The sequence below is a fragment of the Varanus komodoensis genome, unplaced genomic scaffold (genome assembly GCF_004798865.1).
Source record: "Varanus komodoensis strain SLA01 unplaced genomic scaffold, ASM479886v1 scaffold99, whole genome shotgun sequence".
NCBI classification, from domain to species: Eukaryota; Metazoa; Chordata; class Lepidosauria; order Squamata; family Varanidae; genus Varanus; species Varanus komodoensis.
Window position 1 is genome coordinate 1,035,285 of NW_025336676.1, and position 18,994 is coordinate 1,054,278.

The window sequence follows — 18,994 nt, forward strand, 5'->3', positions numbered from 1 at the left end:
GTGAGACCTCAGCTTTCCTGGAAAAAATGAGGAACATCTCCCACGTTCAAAGACTGCCCACCCCGATGCGTCACGGGGATTCAGTGTCCAAGGCAGCGGGGGGCGGTGCTGCTGCTCCCATGAGCTGACAGTAGAGAACTAGCATGTCAACGGAAGGTCAGCTTTGCACTGACATACTTGCTTTCTACATGCAGGGAATGGTTGCCTGGTAGAGCCTTCTGCAAAGCGAGCACCCTCTAAAGCTTCCCAGGGTCCAGGCAAGTCACAGCACAGGCATGCAGAGAGGGCTCATGTCCCACCTCAGACATGGACATGCTGCGCGGCCACCCCAGGATACACGGGCCACCCAGAACAGCTGCCACCTGCCCATTCCACGACCCCCCACCTCCCCGCATATTAAGTACTTGCTTTGCCATTAGCTGCATTGTTTCCCTCTGTACATCTTTTCCTCCCTCTATTTTTTTTAAGAAAGCACTTTTAGCTACAGCTTTAAATACCCCAAGCCTCTGTTTTCCATTTTATTTTCTGCTTACAAATAGCCCTATTGTCTGAATCTTTGCATGAGGAAAATGGACAAGGAACATGGTCAGTTTTATTCTTGTGTTAAAGAACTGAGACAGATGGCGGGCTGGGGGCAGGATTAACGCCTTCAGCAACTACATCTCCACAGGAGAGGACCGAGTATTGGATCCTACTTTGATCCTACTTACAATAGACCCACTGAGGGCTTAAGGCACTCATGATTCATATGCATTGCATTCATTTCAGTGTATCTATTCTAAACAGGCTCATGTCTGGAATTGACCTCTGCCCTTTCCAGATGCTTTGGCAAGGGGAAGTATAGTCCAACCCACCTGTAAGGCTCCAGGTTTGGGAAGGGTGCACCATAACAGTCTTCTCCTTGGCCAGCTACACAAAATGAAAACAAACTGATGCAGAACTGGGACCATGCCACTGAGTGTGCGTAGTTGGGGGCTGGCGAAGCACACACAGTGAGTCCATGCCTGAAAAGCTGGCAGGCAGCCGCAGAGCTCAGGGAAACCAGGAACTGCCCGACTGCCGTGACAGCAACCAGAAAAGGGAGCATTTTTGAAGGGTGACTTTGAGTTGCATTCTTAATACAGGCTTGTTTTATAAAAGCTAGAGATAGCCAGGCTCCCTTTCCTTGTAGCAGCAGAACTCAAGAGGCCAAGAGAGGGCTAAAGGCAGCACCACTGAAGACCATTTCAAGTTGAGACTACCACGAACTGCCCTGCTGAGTGGCGGCAGAAACCCCAGGGACCGTCCCTTCCCACCTGCAGCACTGCTTCGTTTGCACCTCCAGGTGTCACGGAGGCACCTTTGGTGGAGAGTACCATCCTGGGTACAAAAGTACAGGCAAAAATAGCAGGCAGAATGCAGAAGGAAATGTGTTTGAAGCCATGCTTTACTGTTCGGTGTGCTAAATGACTGGTTCTGGAGAGAGGAGGAGAGGCAGGAAGAGAATACAGCTATTTTTTAATTAACAGCAGTGTGTTTTTGGTTTGTTTTTTCCCGTTCAGGAGGAAAAATGATGACATGATCCTCCAAGGTCTCAGCTAAAAGATTGGCAGAGCTCTCACCATGGGATACATTGATAGAAAGCCTTGAAAGAGACATAAAAGAATCACCTACACTCTGGACAGACTGAAATTTTAAGGTTTGCTTCCATTGTGAAAAAACTGTATGTGTGTATCCCACTTTTGAAATTCTTTTATTAGGATGCTTTGTATCTTCTGTTTTTAAAAAAGTAGCTTACAGTATCAGGTACTGCAGAAGTAACTAGAAACACAGGCAAGCTTTTATACACCAAACCACACCCACTGTGGCATAAAGGCTTCCTCCCCCCCCCCCACACACACACAAGGACTACCATTTCCATGCTATTCAGCAAGTATTGTCAAGTCCCCCTCCTCAACTGGACTACCGCAAATGGTTGGGGGGAAGATAACATGTGGACCGGCGAGGCCACGCCCTGAGCTCGCGGAAGGAAGGCCAGTATTGGTAGAGAAAAAAGAAGGAGTGTGGCCTAGCAGTTAGAACATTAGGGAGGAAGAGACATGGGTTCAAATCCCCCCTCCCCGCCATAATCATGGGAGGCTTCTGGGGCCATCACTTTTTATAAGAAATAGAGACAGGGGAGGACAACGCTGCAACAGGCCTCAGGTTTCAAGCAGGAAATGGTAGGACAAAAATTTCTCAGGCGCGTTTCCTTGTGCTTGTGCAGCCTGGAGGCAGCTCCAGGTGCAAAGGAGTAGGAGTGCTTCTCCACCGCACACGCCCTGCCCCGCACAGGTGTGCGCTTTACAGAACTGCTTCGCGTCCGGGGTAAGATTTACGGCAGGGTTTTCAGACGGCTCCCCGCCACGGCCCAATTCCCACAGAACCCACAAGCAGAGCACCCCCTTCTCGCTGCCCCAAACTCCAGGAGGTACTGAAAAAAAGGCCGCGAAGAGGCTGCGCGTATCACAGACCTTTAAACCAAACCTAGGCACGCCAACCTACAACGCCCAGGCCGCCCTTGCTGTCTTTCAGACGCCCCCGCCCTCCCGCAGACATTTCGATGGCCTTTTCTAAACAACAGCCCCGCAAGGCGGCTGCCGAGGCGCGAACCGCACAGGGAATTCAGAAGGATCGGCAAACACCAAAGGAAGCCCAGAACATGCGTGTCCGAAGGAGCGGTTTTGTGTCTCCCCCCTCCACCAAACAAACCACCCCCTGGCATGCAATAAAGGCTCGAGAGCCGAAAAATAAGACCAGCATGAAGCTTTTCAGCCGCTGCCAGGCAGAAAAGGAAAACTGCTTGCAAACACGCCCAAATTATACTCAAGCGCACAGACAAACACGCGCATATAGCCATACACAGACGCACACAATGGCAAAAACACACTGCACAGAAGCACATGCACGCGCGCCCGCGACAGGTGCAAATGCAAACAAAACCCCCACACCTCCCTCACCTGTCTCCGTTGAGGACAATCTACCGTGGAGCACGCGCCACCCGGAGAGCCTTTAAAGGCGGGGAGGGGCGGGCCCGCGTATTCGAGCTTCCCGCTGATAGGCAGATTCGAGCTGCCGACGGCCTATGGCTGGTCGGCGGGGAGCGAGGCCCCGCCCCTTCCCATTCATCATCCGGATCGCAAGCCCCGCTCCGCCGCGCTACTCTCGGGCATTGACCTCGGGAACGAGGGAGGGTGGATCACACGTGGCGGCGAGAAGCTGGAAGGGCTCCGAAGCGTAGCTTGGTGCAGCGCTCCCTACTTCTATCGGAACCTCTTATGTATAGGCAGGGCGGGCTAGTACCGCCTAGTCAGTGGGCTTATAGGAGCTTCCCGTGCGGCTGAATTCCGCCCCCAAGCCGCTTCACCACCACCACGTTGCGCGCAGTTATCAGCTCAAAGGAAGCTCAGCAAACAGTGACAGTCTACCAGGGACAGGCTATCATTTGCCCTGTCCACTCGTGGCCTGCCCTGTCTCGAAATCTTGCTGCTGGTATCAGTCATTCAATCAATCAATAAACCATAAGGGTGTGCCTTGGCTGCTTTCACAAAATGGCTGCCGTGGGCTATTGGGCAAAGCCTCTTGGTGAAATAGCAGCTGCAGTTCCTCTCGACAGTCCAAGTAGCCAGAATAGAGGGAGAATGTCCAAGGCAGAATCCCATTGAAGGGAGTCTTGGAGCACAACACCAGCCCTTTGGAGCCCAAATGCGTGGGCCAGGAGAGAGGCCTTTCAGGTTACATAAGGCAGATCTCTCTATTTTTTATTTTTATTTTTATTTTTATTTATTATATATATATATATATATATATAAAGTAAAAGAATTACTCCTATTTTATCCTATAGCTTTAAGCTTTTATGCTGTATTTTAATAAATAGTTTTGATTTTTGGTTTAAATAGTTATAAAACACCAAAGGAGCTTCAAGAGATGGGGAAGTATTGAACTTCCATGATAACAGAATCATAGAATAGTAGAGCTGGAAAGGGCTCAGGACAGACTTCAAGTTAAACCATCCCTCTCAGGGGACTGTCCAGTGGCCTCTTGAATGCCACCAGGGTAGGAGAACCCACCCCCTCCCTAGGTCATGGGTTCCATTGTTCTACAGCTCCAACAGTCAGGACATTTTTCCTGATGTTCGGTCAGAATCTGGATTCCTGTCACTTGAGCTAATAATTCCATGTTCTACACTATGGGATGACTGACATCTCTTCAAGGGAGGCTTATGACTAATGGGGCAGGATAAAAATCTAATAAGTAATTGAAGAATGCTATCCTACCTCCCCCCAGTCTTCTCAAGGCTAAGCACACCTGGTTCTTTCACTCTCTCCACACAGGACTTTGTTTCTAGCTTACTACAGGTTACTGGTTACTGGAAGGCAAGGGAGTTGCGGAGGGGTGGCTGGCACTCAAAGGGAGGTTTGGAAGCGCAAGCCTTGACGATACTTCTAGTTCAGGGGTGTCCAAACTTTTTGCAAGGAGGGCCAGATTTGGTGAGGTGAAAATGTGTGGGGGCTGACCATTCAGCCTGACATTCTTTGAACCATTAACATTAAATGCAAATGAACTATTTTATGAAAGACTAAACAAATAACTGCACTAATGTGGAGGGTGATACTGAGATCTCGACTGCATTACACAGGCCAGGTCTGGCTCAAAAACAGTGGCTTTGATGCGCAAGATGTCATGGAGGTGAAAGTCACTTAGTCTCGTCCTCACATGGTTCTTGTTAATGCTCATAACCGAGAATGTCTTCTCGCACGAGTATGTCGAACCAAACAAGCTCAGCATTTTCTTAGCAAATGTTCGAATCTCTTGGATTTATCTTTATCTCTTTATCCAGCTGGCGGTAAAAGTTGACAAGAGGGAGCTGTTGGTGCCGACTGCGACACTCGGCGTCACACTGCAGCTCAATGAGCTCCAGCTGCAGGTGGTCTGGAGCGTCATCAGGGTCCACAGAGAAAGGAGATGAAAAAAGCGTGATCTCCTTTTCAATAGCTGCAAAATCCCGAAAGCGCTGTTGAAACTCCTCAGCCAGAGATGAGATGTCTGCTTCATACCTCCTTATTTGCACACTCATACTGTTCTGTGGAAAACTGGTCATTATTTCCTGCAGCGATGGGAAATGTGTGGTATTGGGCTGCGTTTGTGACAGGTGCCTTTGGAAAAGTAGCAGCTTGGTCCCAAAGGCATTGATATGTGAATACAGTTGGCTTACCACTGCATTTTGCCCCGAAGGCTCGTGTTCAGCACGTTCAGATGTCGTGTTATGTCAACTAAAAATCCAAAATCAGTCAGCCAAACAGGATCAGATAGCTCTGGCATTGGTTGTCCCTTTTTTGCCAAGAATTGTCCGATTTCCTCCCTAAGAGAGTAGAAGCGCTGCAGTGCAGACCCCCGACTGAGCCATCTTACCTCGTTGTGATACAACCTGGATGTCAAGTAGAAACTGTTGAAACAGGCGGTGGCACAGGGCTTTGGAGCGAATATAATTAATAGCCTTCATCACCGGTTTCATAACATGATCAGATGTTTGGCACAGAGAACTTGTTGGTGAATAATACAGTGGAGTTTTATAGCTTGGCCTCCTTCTTTGCTGACTTTGTTACAGACTAGGGTTGATAATCCACTTCGCTCGCCAGCCATGGCAGGTGCACCATCCATAATAATCCCAGTGACTTTATTCCACGGTAGTTTCATGTCATCTATGGCGGAACAAACAGAAACAAATAAATCTGTTCCTCTTGTTTGGTCCTTAAGGCTCTGGAGGTCAAGTAGCTCTTCACTCACGTTCATGTCATTGTCCACTCCTCTCAAAAAAACCAATAACTGAGCGGTGTCAGATGCATCCGTGCTTTCGTCTCAGACTAACGAAAAAAAGTCAAGCTCCACTCCTTTTGTCTCTAACTGTCTCTTAATATCAGATGAAACGTCTTCAGTTCTCCGTACCACAGTGTTACGAGCCAGGCAAACATTGGCAAACTCTTGCTTCTTCTCAGGACAGATTTTCTCCACCATTTTCATCACGCAGTCTTTAATAAATTCACCCTCAGTAAAAGGTTTGCAGTGCTTGGCAATCAGCTTTGCCACCTCGTAGCTCACCTTTGTGGCATTTTCATTTGACTCACGGGCTCTTGTGAAAAAGCGCTGCTGTGCCGTTAAAGCAGCTTCCAGTTCCTTCAATTTTTCGCCGCGTTCATTCCCAGTTAGCTTGTTGTAGTTAGCATGTTTCATCTGGTAGTGCCTCTTGATATTGAATTCCTTGAAAACAGCCACAGTCTCTTGGCAAATTAGGCAGACACAGTTGTTTCATATTTCAGTGAAAAAATACTCCAGTTTCCACTTGTCCGGGAAGCTGCGCCCCTCGCTGTCAACTTTCCTTTTTTTAGTTACAGTCGCCATTTTAGAAATGGGCACACAAGCCATGTGTCACAAGGGTCCACAAGCCGTGTGTCCATTTTTGAGGCCTCATGGAGAACGGGTGAAGTTCCAGAGGACTGGAGGGTGGCATCAGTGGTCCCAATTTTCAAAAAGGGCAGTAGAAGGGACATGGGGAATTACAGACCTGTTAGCCTTACGCCCATTGCAGGAAAAACAATGGAAAGGCTCATAATAGAGAGAGATCCAGTGATGCTGGATAGGGAAGGGAGGCTGGCGGCCACACAACACGGCTTCCGCAAAAACAGGTCCTGCCAGACAAACCTTGTGGAATTATGACAAGGTTTTGAGATGGCTAGATGGAGGGGATGCAGTGGATGTGGTTTACCTGGATTTCAGCAAGGCCTTTGATATTCTGGTTGAGAAACTGAGGAGTTTTGGGATACACCAAAGCACTGTCCAGTGGATTAGGGCATGGTTGACTGACCGAAAGCAGAGGGTAACCATTAGTGGGGAATCATTGGGGTGGCAGCCAGTGACAAGAGGGGTCCCCCAGGGCTCTGTTCTGGAGCCGATCCTGTTTAATCTTTTCATCAAGGACATGGAAGAAGGGGTGAACAGTCTGCTGATCAAATTCGCAGATGATACTAAAACTGGGGCAGTGGCCACGACTGAGGAGCAGGTACTCCGGATCCAAAAGGATCTGGACAGACTATGGAAGTGGGCAGGAGACAACAGGATGGCGTTCAATGTGGATAAGTGCAAGGTCTTGCACTTGGGGCATAGGAATAGCTGTCATAAGTACAGGTTAGGGGAGAATTGGCTGGAGAGCAGCACTTGTGAAAGGGACCTCGGGGTGCTGGTTGACTGCAGCTGGACATGAGCCAGTCGTGAGACACGGCAGTCCAGAAGACGTACGCCACCCTTGGATGCATAGCCAGAAGTGTGGCTTCTAGATCAAGAGGGGTATTATTACCACTCTGTACAACTCTGGTGTGCCTGCAACTGGAGTATTGTGTTCAGTTCTGGGCCCCTCATTACAGGAAGGATATAGCCAGGTTAGAGTCAGTGCAGCGTAGGGCCACAAGGTTGGAGGCCGGTTTGCAGGGGATGCCGTATGAGGCGAGACTGAGGGAACTGGAGGAGACTTAGAGGGGATCTGTTGGTGACATACAGGTATGTGAGGGGGTGTCACATGGAAGTGGGCAGAGACTTGTTCTCCCCTGCAGAGGAAGGCAGGACGCACTCCAATGGAGCAAAGATCAGGGAACCAAGGTTCAATTTGGATCTCAGGAAGCACTTCCTGACAGGACCCCAAGGGTGTGGAATGGGCTTCCACGGGAGGTGGTGGAGGCCCCATCGGTGCGGGTGTTCAAAGATAGGCTGGACATGCACGTGGTGGGCATGTTGTGAGCTGAGCCAGCTGGAGCCGGGGGTCAGACTAGATGGGCCGGGAGGCCCCTTCTGACTTGCTCTGTTTCTATGTTTGTTTCCAGTCTCTGTTCCCCTCCTCTGGACCCTTCCAGCTTGTCTGCATCTTTATTAAACTGTGCTGCCCAGAACGGGACACAGGACTCCAGATGAGGCCTAACCAGTGGTTAGTAAAACGGAACTAGCACTTCATAGGATTTGGAAGGGATACTTCTATTGATGTACCCCAAACTAGCATTTGCCCTTTTGGCAGCCACATCACATTTTTGACTTGTATCCAGCTTGTGATATGCAACAATGCCAAGATCCTTCTCACTTCCAATATTATTGACCCAAATGTTCCCGATCTTGTAGCGATGCATTTGGTTCCCTTTTCCTGGGTGCAGAACGTGGCACTATCTCCACTGAATTTCATTTTGTTGTTTTCAGCCTAGTGCTTCAACCTATCAAGATCACCTTGAATCTTGTTTCTCTATTCCAGGACATTAGCTATGCTATCCCACCCAGTTTTGTGTCAGCTGCAAATCTGACAGGTGTTCCCTGCACTTCTTCATCCACATAATTAACAGAAATGCTGAGGAGAGCTGGACCTACCTGCAAACTACCAGCTCCAAGCTTCCTATCAGGGTGCTGTTGGAAATAGGACACTGGTGTAGGTCAAACCATGGACTGGCCCTTGCAGAGCTGTCATAATGCCCCTCTTATGCTTTACAGCCATTTCTCCTGAACAAATGTTCTGTTGCTGCTTAAAACAATGGAATCACCAATCTTTGCGTACAAGCAACCTTTTGGAATAGTGTGTGTACACTTATTGTTCTTTTAAGGAAGCAGAGAAGTGGTGGTTGTAATTAACAGGGTGTTTTGCTTGCACAACACATGTGGGTCCCTTATGGTTTCATCCTTCCTGTCTTGCTTCTGGGAATTTTGTCATACCCACAAGGGCCATACAGCTGAACACTAGAAAGTAAGCACATCTTTATCCATCTCTGTATTATTTAAAATTCTTCTCCCATATTGTTCCACTTCTGGGGCCCTGTTCTCATGAAAATCTTTGGTAACTGAATTGTGGTATTGGACCATTTCCACCTGCAGTTGGGATCTGCATCGCTGAATACCCCTCAAAATAAAAATCCTCCAATCTAGAAAGGCTGCAGTTTAGCACTCACCCTGATAAGCTACATCTTTAGCTACAGGGAAATGTTCCCTGTTTCCAACTTTCAAGCTGTAAGTGCCATTATTTGCCCCAAATGGCAAAATGGAGGTAGCAGTTTGAAAGAACCCCAGAGATTGTGGAACAGCCCAAAAATGGGGTGGGAGCAGGTGTCAGAAACCTTAAAGGGTAGGGGCAATAAAACACAAGGAGAGGAAAATGTGAGAGAGTATCTTGAAAAAGCACACAGTTAGCTAGCAGGCATCCTGAACAGCAATGTGTACGCATGTTGCTGCTTGATGTATCTAATCCAGTGGTGAGGGACCTTTTTCAGTCCAAGGGCCAAACTCCATTCCCACAAAGTTCTTGGGAGCCACATTCCAGGGGTGAGTGAGGCTGAAGGCAACGTGGGTGTGGCCAAAAATACAAAACCCCAAAAAATCCACACCAGGATACCATGTTGTAAAAAGCCCTTACTGCAGGTGACTTGTTCTTAACCCCTGCATTTCAGCTCACCTGTGATTATTTGCCAGGAAAATCCTTATTCCTAGCCTTAGACTGGGAACCTGAGGACAACTGACATTTGGTAAGCCGAATTAAGAACTTTTGTGTGTGTGGCTGAAGTCAGAGCAAGGTAAAACAAAATCCTTCAAAGAAGTAACAGTATGAAGGAAGCACCCCAGTCACAATATACACAGGAATGAGGCACATCTGCACTTGCTGAGGTTAATGTGTTTTTATCAGGAGTCCAGAGAACCAGGCTGGCTGGGTGGGGGACAACCTAGTCCTCTGGGGTCTTCCATCTTACCCCCTTTCCCCACACCTACTGTCTGGTGGTTTTCTGGGGTTTGTTCCATATCTCTCTGCCTGGAAATGTTTGGAAACAGGATACAGGTTAGACAGGCTTGGTCTGACCAGCAGGGCCCTTTTCACAGAGGTCCGTTACTGGCGATTCACGCCCACCACATCCTCAGGCACTGACTCTGAGCAAGTCTTACGCCCTGCAAGAGACCTGCTTCTTCAGGGCATCGAGGCCTGTGGGATGCCACTTTGGCCCCTTTTCTCTTGCATTGCTCCTGCATAAGGAGAAATGCGCTCTCTAGAGAACTGTAATGGCCCCCACCCCACTGCCCTGGCATGCAGAAAGAGGTGTGAATAAATTATTCTTTAACCTTTTGAAGCACCAAATTGTTGCAATGCTTGTGTGTCTTATTGTGTTCAGGTTTCATTGTTTTAAAGTTCTCCCCAGGAAACCAGCTTGGCTCCATCCACCTGCCAGAGAACAGACGGCTGCGGGGCACATCAGTAGGAACACCCAGCTGAATGCTGAAACCAAGAAGTGATGCCCGAGTTTTGCTTCTTCCTCTTCCCTCCCAAACCTTTTTCACCTTGTCATGTCTTTCAGATTGTAAGGCAGGGGGGCAGGAAGGTTTAAACTTTCATCCTTGTAAACTGCTTGAGGGAGGCTTTAAAAAAAGCTGAAAGGAATTTAATTTTAATATTTAATTTAAACAAACATTTATATCCTGTCCTTTCTGACGAACGGCTCAGGACGGCTTACAGGAACGCTGTCGACAGATGAAAAGTGCAAATTTTCTACTTCCTAATTTCCTGGCAGCCCTCAGTCCGAATAACGCTCCACCTATCAAATGGGAGGTCTGCATTTTTCCTGCCTGCCAGTGCGTGCTTTTCCTGCTGGCCTCCCTCTCACCCCAGAGGTCAGGACAAAAAGGAACCGAGAGCAGGGGGCGAGTGCACTGCCCTTGGAAGGCTGGCAGGCACTCCTGTCAAGCCCCATGATACCTGGACCTGTGCCAAGAGAAACACCACACCACCATGCCCTTTGTGACTCTCACCTTTATTTCATGTTTTTCTTTTCCCTATAAAACCCCTCCATAAAATTTCACAAATTTAACAAAAAGTTTAAAAGTCAGGACAAAAAAAAAAAAAACGCTCCCATAACTTATTACAAACATTTTTTCTCCCACCAACACCCACCCACCCACCCACCCACCTCACGCCTTTTCCTCCATTTTCATTGTGGAGTCTTGGGCCAGGTTTATTTCTTACACCTGAGCAAAGAAATCCCTCTCCCCAATACAATTTAATATTCTCTATACAAGGACCAGGTATTTCATACCTTTGCTTCTGGCACAACACAGCCTAAAAATACAACCCAGAGAGAGGATTGTTCACATCCTTCAAGAGTGCAAACTCTCATCTGTTTTTGTTCTCAAGGCCTAACACATCTACAACTGCCCCCACCACCCCAAATTAAAAACCAGTATGTATTACTATTATTCCAAGGAGAACAAGGACTGTTTGTACCTTGCAATTAAATAAAAAGTTGTGTGTGTGTCTGTCTTGGGGGAGGGTGTGAATACTGCTACCTGCATATATTATATGCAAATTCCCTTAATTTGCATAAATCTAATTTTGCTAGCCATGGGAGACAGGCACAATATACAGAAAACCTTAGTCAGCCCTTTTGGTTTAAGACCTCAGCACTGACGGCCCTAAGGACTGGAACCTTGCTTATTTACTTTTGAACAGGAGAGAATGTTAGATTCTCAGCAAGATGGAACTGCTGAACCAGCAGCGTCTTCACTGAATGCAAATGCAGCAAACGAATTGCTCTTTTCTGGGCTCTTTGGCCTCAACGTGCCAGAGCAAAAACAAGGAAGAAAGCAGGCATTTGCAATGGATGTATTCTGTGCCTCAATCCCAATTGACTGGTAACATGTGCCAAAAGCCACGGAAAGATGCTTCCAGTTTAGAAGACTCTGGATGCAGAAATGCGACTGTGCAGTGGTTTAAAAGGAAAGATGGCAGAGCTGGAAGGACATGGCTCACTTTGCCAAAGTGGGCTCCAAGGCTCTCATGCTCAAAAAAGTGCTCCTAGAAATTCATTTTTACAGCACACAGTAGTTATTAACACTTTTGTTTAATATCAGGGAAGCAAAAACCTGCACTGGAGGTGAGCAGCCCAGAGAAAACTAGGCCACACACAGAAGAGGGAAATTGGAGAAAACTCTTAAACCTTATGAAATACTCTCTCTGAAAAAATGGGTGTAATTAGTTGCACAACATGGACATTTCCTTCTAAGCTTACCAGAAGTGTAAATTATTTCAATTTCTGTTTTCTCCTCCGCTCAAGCAGTTCACTGCACTGTTAGCTATTTAATATTTTCTGGGACAAGACCGGGCTCTTTCCTCCAATCAAGGAAGGGCAGACGCCCTTTAAACATCAATTTCTTCAAAATTCAGTTGAGACTGTGAGGGCTGCTTTTCTCTCTCTGTCCAAGCCATGCTTTTCCAGGTAACCACATATAAGTACATGTGAGGAACCTCGAGGTTGCTAGTCCACATTGGTTCTTTTACTGTTTAAAAATGCCCCCTTCCCACACATCTCTCTGTAGAATTATTAATAGCATGTAGCAAACTGATGAATCACATATTATAACAGTATCCTTATCCAGCCACCTGCAGGCACAGTGGGCCAGACACGTGGCAATTCGGATGCTGTTCCAATACTGAATGCATTTCTCATCATTGTTCAAATGTGACCACTGCATCCCAGAAGCAAGAATCGGAAATAAATCATGCCTGGAGGGAACTGTATTTTGCCTGCCAAGATCACACGTCACGCCCTGAAGTGTCATCATTGCATATACTGGGGCTTCCCCCAAACTTTCCCAGTTGAAAGAAAATTTGAACCATAGAGGGAAATACAGATTTAGAATGTCTAAATTTTCACATCTACTTAAACCACGGGTGTCCCATCCCTCCCTTGCATCCCCGACAGCTTTAGAACCTCTAAAAACTTCACAACTACATTACGTTACTGGCCGGTGCCCAGTTCCATGCATGGACCTGCCCAGAGAAGCAGATTCACTCAAGCAGAACCACGATCCATTCCAGCATTCCTCAAATGGGCTCTTTAAATTACAAAATTAGAAAGACAGGAAGACAGATGAGAGCTCTGTCAGTTTTAAGGAAGACAGCGTCGAAGGGGGAGGGACAGAGCGCAGAGAAGACATCCATTTGGAACGACACCCTCTGTTCCGTAAGACACCCCCTCAGCTTTCCTTCAGGGCAGGTACAGGAGCAGTGCGACTCCGCCCCCCCCCCCCCCCCCGATCTCCCACTTGCCTTACGGCTACCCATAGACGCTCTCGCTCACTACAAGGACACCACAATTGACCCACAAACACATCAGCCACTTTAAGAAAGGGTCAACAACAGAAAAAGGGAGCCAGTCCACGCTTTATCAAGCAACTCCTGACCAATCATAAAGCTCCGAAACCAGCTATTTGAAAACACAAAAGGACAAAAACAGGCTAAGTTTTGATGGCCTGAGTGGTCACCAGTGCTCTTTGGGGCAGAGGACATGGGGGTGTGCATGGGGGCATCATTCTAAAGCGTCTACAAAGCCTTTTTTTTTTAAGTTGAAGCAGCCCCCCCGCTCAGTTGATCCTTGCATCCCCCGGCATCAGCGCTTCACCTCCAGGGCTGCTCCGCACACCCAAGATGTGGCCAAGTGTGTGGATTCAACCCCAGGAGGCGTAAGGGAGGGAATTCTCCACCTATTTGTTGCACGGTTGCTCTCAAGGATAAAACCCCAAGTGTCCAGGCAAACAACCCTTGAGCAGAAGGATTCTGCCCAGACGGGGTGCATGTGTGTGATAAAAGCAAGGGTGGGGGCCATTATGTGGGAGAAGGGGCCAGAGAGCCACACACTTCGCTTTGCAAGAGGATGGCTTCAACATGCCCTCTGGGTGCTTGTTCGCAGCCAGGGTGCAAAATAGGCCTCACTAGCAGGCTGCCCAGCAAACCATGCACTGAACTGGAGCGTACTGGGAACAGCAAGTCCGGGAGTGTCTCAGTAGGTACTTTTCCTCCACTTGGCTGCTCTCCTCTGGAATGGCCTGCCCTGGAATTTCCACAGCAGAGGCTGGGCAAAGCAGTGCTGAAACTGGGCATTTCACAATGACAAACAAGCAATGGCCCAAACAAATAGGAAGGCAGGGAAAAGCAAAGTTCAGGCAGGGACTGGGGTCAACATGACCTAACCCAGGTACAGCTTATTGCCAGGTCAGTCTCTTTAGTGGCAACATTTGCATGGTAAGACAAGGGGTCAAGGGGAAGATCACACCGAAGGACTGAGCATTCCCCACCTGAATGAAAAGAGGACCCCCCCCCACCCCACCGTGGTCAAGTGTTCACTTTAGGAATCCTAAGAAAGCTCAAAGCAAGCAAATGGTTTCTTCCCCACTCACGTATGCCAAGTTGGGCAAAAGCTTGAAAATGCCACACTGTACCCCATTTCCTGGAAGCAAACCCCACTATGTAAAGGATCACTCTGTAAAACCTTCTGGATGAAGGCGAGCGGTACCTCAAAAAGGCTGAAGCTGAGGCTGGTGTGGGACACATTTCTGATTTTTCAGATTAATAACTAGGGTTTCTAACTCCCACAACTAATTTGCCCCAACACATTGAGCAAGGAATATTTACAAATAGCCCAGCTGGAGTTATCCAGCACCTGGGAAAGTCTGCTTCCAAGACCCAGGGGATTTGCAAGGAATTAAAAGAAGAAAGAACATCCCAGAAGAGGGAAATACTCTGCTGGTTTAGCTTGACTAGTAGCCCAGAGGTTGAAGGGTGTGGGAACGAGACAGCAACACGGAGAATGTGTTTTGGCAAAAAGTTCTCTGAAACACTGTGAAGGCAGTGGAGGGGAGAAGCCACTGCAGAGCACAGAGCAACTGGCGCTGGGGCTGTTTACTTGGCTTCTGGATGCTAAGAAGCTTCCTCAGAAGCATTTGAATGACTCCCACTGCCCACAGGTCCACTCTGACATTACCGCATGACCTACTTTCTTCAAATAATTAACTGACCCTCCCCTTACACATCCCTCTGAGACCTCAAGACCCAATTAGGCCCTTCTTACACCATACACACATATATAATATATATATAAAATAGACAGCATACAACAGTGTAGTCCTTACAGTTAAAGCAGATCAAAAAACCAAGATGGGGAAGAGCCGAGGTGTTCTTTAAGGGACTAGATCCAGTGCCTTATCTAAAGCCTCAAATGCAAGACAGCAAGTGCTTTCAGGGAGAGCAAGTCCAGGAAATCTTTCCCGTGCTCACAGGAGTGGGTCCAAGCCAGCGTATTGCTACTCGCGAAAGCTCAGCTCCTCGCGCCTGGAAGGGCTGGCACTGTGGCGTCAACCCCTGTGGCAGCCCACTGTCCACCGGAACTGCAGCAGCCCTACCAAGGCGGAAGTCTCTCGGCAGCCCCAGGGCACCCCATGGGCCTGCTGTGCTGATGTGGCGTGAGCATCTCTGTGCAGCAGGACAGGAACAGAACAGGTGCACTGGGGGCAGGTGGCCGGGGGCAGGGGCGGGGGGAGGGTGGAAGAAGCCTCACGTACTGCAAGCTGGTTTGTCCGTCTGTAGAAGGAACAACTGGATCGATCTGGTGCTGGCAGGGCACCTGGAAAGTGTATTCTTAAAAACAGACCTGCAGAGTCTCATTCTAAAATGTTTTTAAAAAGAAGCTGGAATTTAAAAAAACCAAATGAAAACGAACCAATGAGAACAGCGCAGAGGTGCGGCAAGGGTCCTCATGGCTCAGACTCTACTAGTTTTCAAGCAACCTGCCGAAGCGAGGGAGGGCAGAATTGCTGAGGACAAGGGCGTGGCAGAGGCCCAAGAGCAGAAGTGCAGTTTGGGGCAGCGTGTTTCTAGAGCATGGCTGAGCCCTGAGGCAGTGCTTCAGGCAAATCAACAGGATAAGGCAGCGGCCGAGGTCCATGGGTCCATTTCTTGATACCAGCACGATGGGAATTCTGGTTTCCAAAACAAAGCGTCCAGCCTCAGAAGCCAAAGGTCACGTCGCCACAGCCTCCAGGTAACTCTGCAGCTTGCGGACGGTCGTCTCGTCCAAGGAGAACAGGTCAAAGTCGAAGGTTGTGTTGGTGACGTTGAAATGGCCCGTCTCCTCAATGAGGTTGACGATCTAACCAGGAGAAAAAGAGCAGCACCACAAAGTGGTGTTCATTGCACATGGGCAGTCCCTCTCCTCTCCAGGTTCAGACTAAGTTCTCAGAAGTCAGGTTGTCTTTTTACACTTGCTTGCTCTTTAATATTAATACAGCAGGACCTTGTTATCTGCTGTCTCCATTACCAGTTTCACTTAAACAAGGTTGACTATTGGCCCTTCACATGATTTAGGATGTCCACAAAAGTGGAAAAAAACACAAATACCTCTATGGTAAAACTGTGAACATCCCTAGGGAATTATGCACTCTGTTTGGGAACACCATACTCTTTTCCTTGTTCCTACGTTTTGTCTCTCAGGGCGTGAAGACTCTAGCGATATTCATGGTTTTTCCACTTGCGCAGTGGTCCTCTGCCCATAACCTCCACAAATGTAGTGTTTGCTACCATAAGCAGAAGCAGTTACAGGCATCTGCTGGGGGCTTGGACCCTATCCCTCACAGATATGGAGATCCTGCTGTACTAATACTCATTATTTCATTTCTATAGCACCTAATACCCAAAGCTCTTTAAGTGAACCACATCCATTCATCAAAGGAATAATAATTCGACAATAAAATACCCGTGCAATAATAAAATATGAATATAGTAAAGCAGAGCATAAGTTTCCAATGCAAGACATTTTAATAACTCAAACTAATTCAATAAAAGCCTGGCCTGTTAAAATAGCTGACCCATCCCAGTGTTACATGCACATCATTAAATTCCTGGGAACAGAGGGCACTAAAGAGATGATAATGCCAGTAACAGGTGGACCGCAGTGGGGAAGTAAATGCATCCTCAGAGGAGCCACTGCTGAGAAAGTCCTGCTCTTTGTTGCCTCCCAGATGTAGACTGCAGCGTCTGGGTAAAGCAGGTTGGAGAAGTGTTCTGTTGGGTATGGTGGTCCCAAGGTGTGTAAGGCTTTATATGTTAAACCAGCACTCTGAATTGTGCTTGGAAGTGCACAAGCGGCCAGTGCAAGCAGGCCAGCATTGGTTTTGCATGTTCAGGCCTCCTGGTCCCAGGTATTAATCTGGCTGCTGTGTTTTGCACAAGCTGAAGCTTCTGAACAGGCCACATCCAGTGACAGTCCTCTTTTACGTTATTTGTTGCATTGCCACCCCCCAGCTCACTTCAGGAAAAATGCTCTGGGGAATTCAGGCCAAGCAATAAAATTTACTCAACCCCACCATAAAAACTATAGAACCACAGGGTCAAAAGAATGGTGGAAGAACAAAAGAGAAGAAAAGGCAGGCTGAAAGCAATTCAGACACACTGTCTGTCCGCCTGTCTGTGCTTCCTTCCATCCTTCCTTCCCTCCTGCCCATTAGCCAGAATTGCTCTCTTAGGAAGCATCCAGGAAAGTAAGGATGTGAGAAGAGGTGCCAGGCAAGCCGCTATTGGGACAGAATTTTGCTCATCAGGTGCCACAGCCAAAAAGCTTCTCCTGTTGGTCGCCACTACACAGCAGGAAGGAATGTTTCACAACCCCCAACTGCTCAGCTTTCCAGAACAGATGCCTTCCCTGCCCTGACAAAAGGGGTCTTCAGTGTAAGAAGAAAAATGTTGGGAAAAAAGGAGGGAACACAGGGAAAAACCTCAGGGACCATCTTGCCAGGCAGGGGACTGGATCGCCCGTTGGCCACCTGTGTTCTTGCCTTTTTTGGCCACACCTAGCATGCATTCAGATATCTGGGACCTCCAGGCAGGGTCCTTCAATTTCTTACTTGGAAATGGATACAGTGCATACGACATTTGCCATACGTAACAAACTCAACTAACCTGCTAGCAGACTGGACAAGGGAGACAGATGGGAAGCGGAGAAAGGGTAAGTTTTTAATGTGATGGTCACAATATTGACATTTTATTATTGATTTTTTATTATTTTATTGATATTAATAATTATGTCATTATTATATATTAATTGATATTAATAAAAATAATTATTTTATTGATATTAACATGCCTGGGCACATTGTTACTTCAAGGTAGTACTAACTGAGTAAGCTTTTTGGCAGTCGCATGATGGCACTATCGTCATCGCATTCCATTATCATTACACTGCATTTCTATACCACCTGCAGCTCTCTGGGCAGTCCATTACATTTAAGGCACCTCTTCCAGGCCTGGCCCTGCTTAGCTTCCAAGACTGGGCAGGATCAGGCCCTTCAGGCCATGCAGAAGCTCACTAACATTAGATCGTGTGTACCTTTAATACAGTGTTGCCCAGCTTGAAGCTTTATGTGTGGGTTACTAAGGGAAGCTTGCAAAAGTTGTTTATACAAGACAATTCTAAGAATAAAAGGGATCCCATTCCTCACGCAGAAGGGGAGCCAGCATCTTGCCTGGCCTTTCTTCCGCCTCTGACCAAAGCAGCTTTGTACCTGCTGAAGCACATTCCGTTCCCGCAGAGCCATCAGCCTCCGGTGAAGTTCCACCAACTCATCCGTGTAGGCCTTGGAGAGGAACAAAGGGGATCAGCCAGCAGAAAACCACACTGGGGCTCCTTGTGAAATTAGGCAGGGACTGATTTGACAAGAAGATGGAGGACTCTGCCACGTGAGCTGAGCTTGAATGGCCCCAGGCGACCCTGCCCCTCACGCAGGGTACCCCAGAACCCTGCTGCAGGAGCCAGAAGCACTCAAACAGCAGCAGAGATCCAAGTTAATGCAAGCTGACCAGTGGAGAAGTTTTCCTCCTGTGCTAGCAGGGAATAAAACAACAAACTGGAACTCCTGCACCATGGGGGCGGGGGCGCTCCCTGGGGCTGTCCTTGACCAGTTAAAAGAGATGCGTCCAGCCAGCAGTGCCGGATCCAGCCTTGAAAACAGCAGGGGGGGAGGGGACCCAGGGCTTGTGCTCCACATGCAGGGTCACTGTTTCATTCCCCAACCCTTTCAAGGACTGGCGGTCACAGCAGCAGCCTGGCAGGCAGGTTCCAACCGGACCGGGGAGGCAAGACTAGGCTAG

General features: G+C 48.0%; 2 protein-coding genes across 6 annotated transcripts in view; both read right to left on the reverse strand.

Moving 5' to 3' along the window:
* The window catches only part of ACSBG2 (acyl-CoA synthetase bubblegum family member 2), a 30,857-nt gene extending 27,758 nt beyond the window's left edge, over positions 1–3,099 (reverse strand). The window contains exon 1 of one of the 3 annotated variants that reach the window (XM_044419016.1): positions 2,979–3,099. The gene's annotated coding sequence lies outside the window, so the exon portion shown is untranslated. The remainder of the gene's footprint in view (positions 1–2,978) is intronic. The other 2 variants (XM_044419018.1, XM_044419017.1) reach the window with 2 other exon arrangements.
* A 7,714-nt stretch (positions 3,100–10,813) lies between these two features.
* MLLT1 (MLLT1 super elongation complex subunit) overlaps positions 10,814–18,994 on the reverse strand; it is a 29,107-nt gene continuing 20,926 nt past the window's right edge. For 2 of the 3 annotated variants that reach the window (XM_044419020.1, XM_044419019.1), the window contains 2 exons: positions 18,409–18,480; positions 10,814–16,001 (listed from right to left, as the gene is read on the reverse strand). In XM_044419020.1, the coding sequence (XP_044274955.1) occupies positions 15,873–16,001; positions 18,409–18,480 (201 nt within the window). In that variant the 3' untranslated portion in view covers positions 10,814–15,872. The remainder of the gene's footprint in view (positions 16,002–18,408; positions 18,481–18,994) is intronic. The other variant, XR_006413636.1, reaches the window with a different exon arrangement.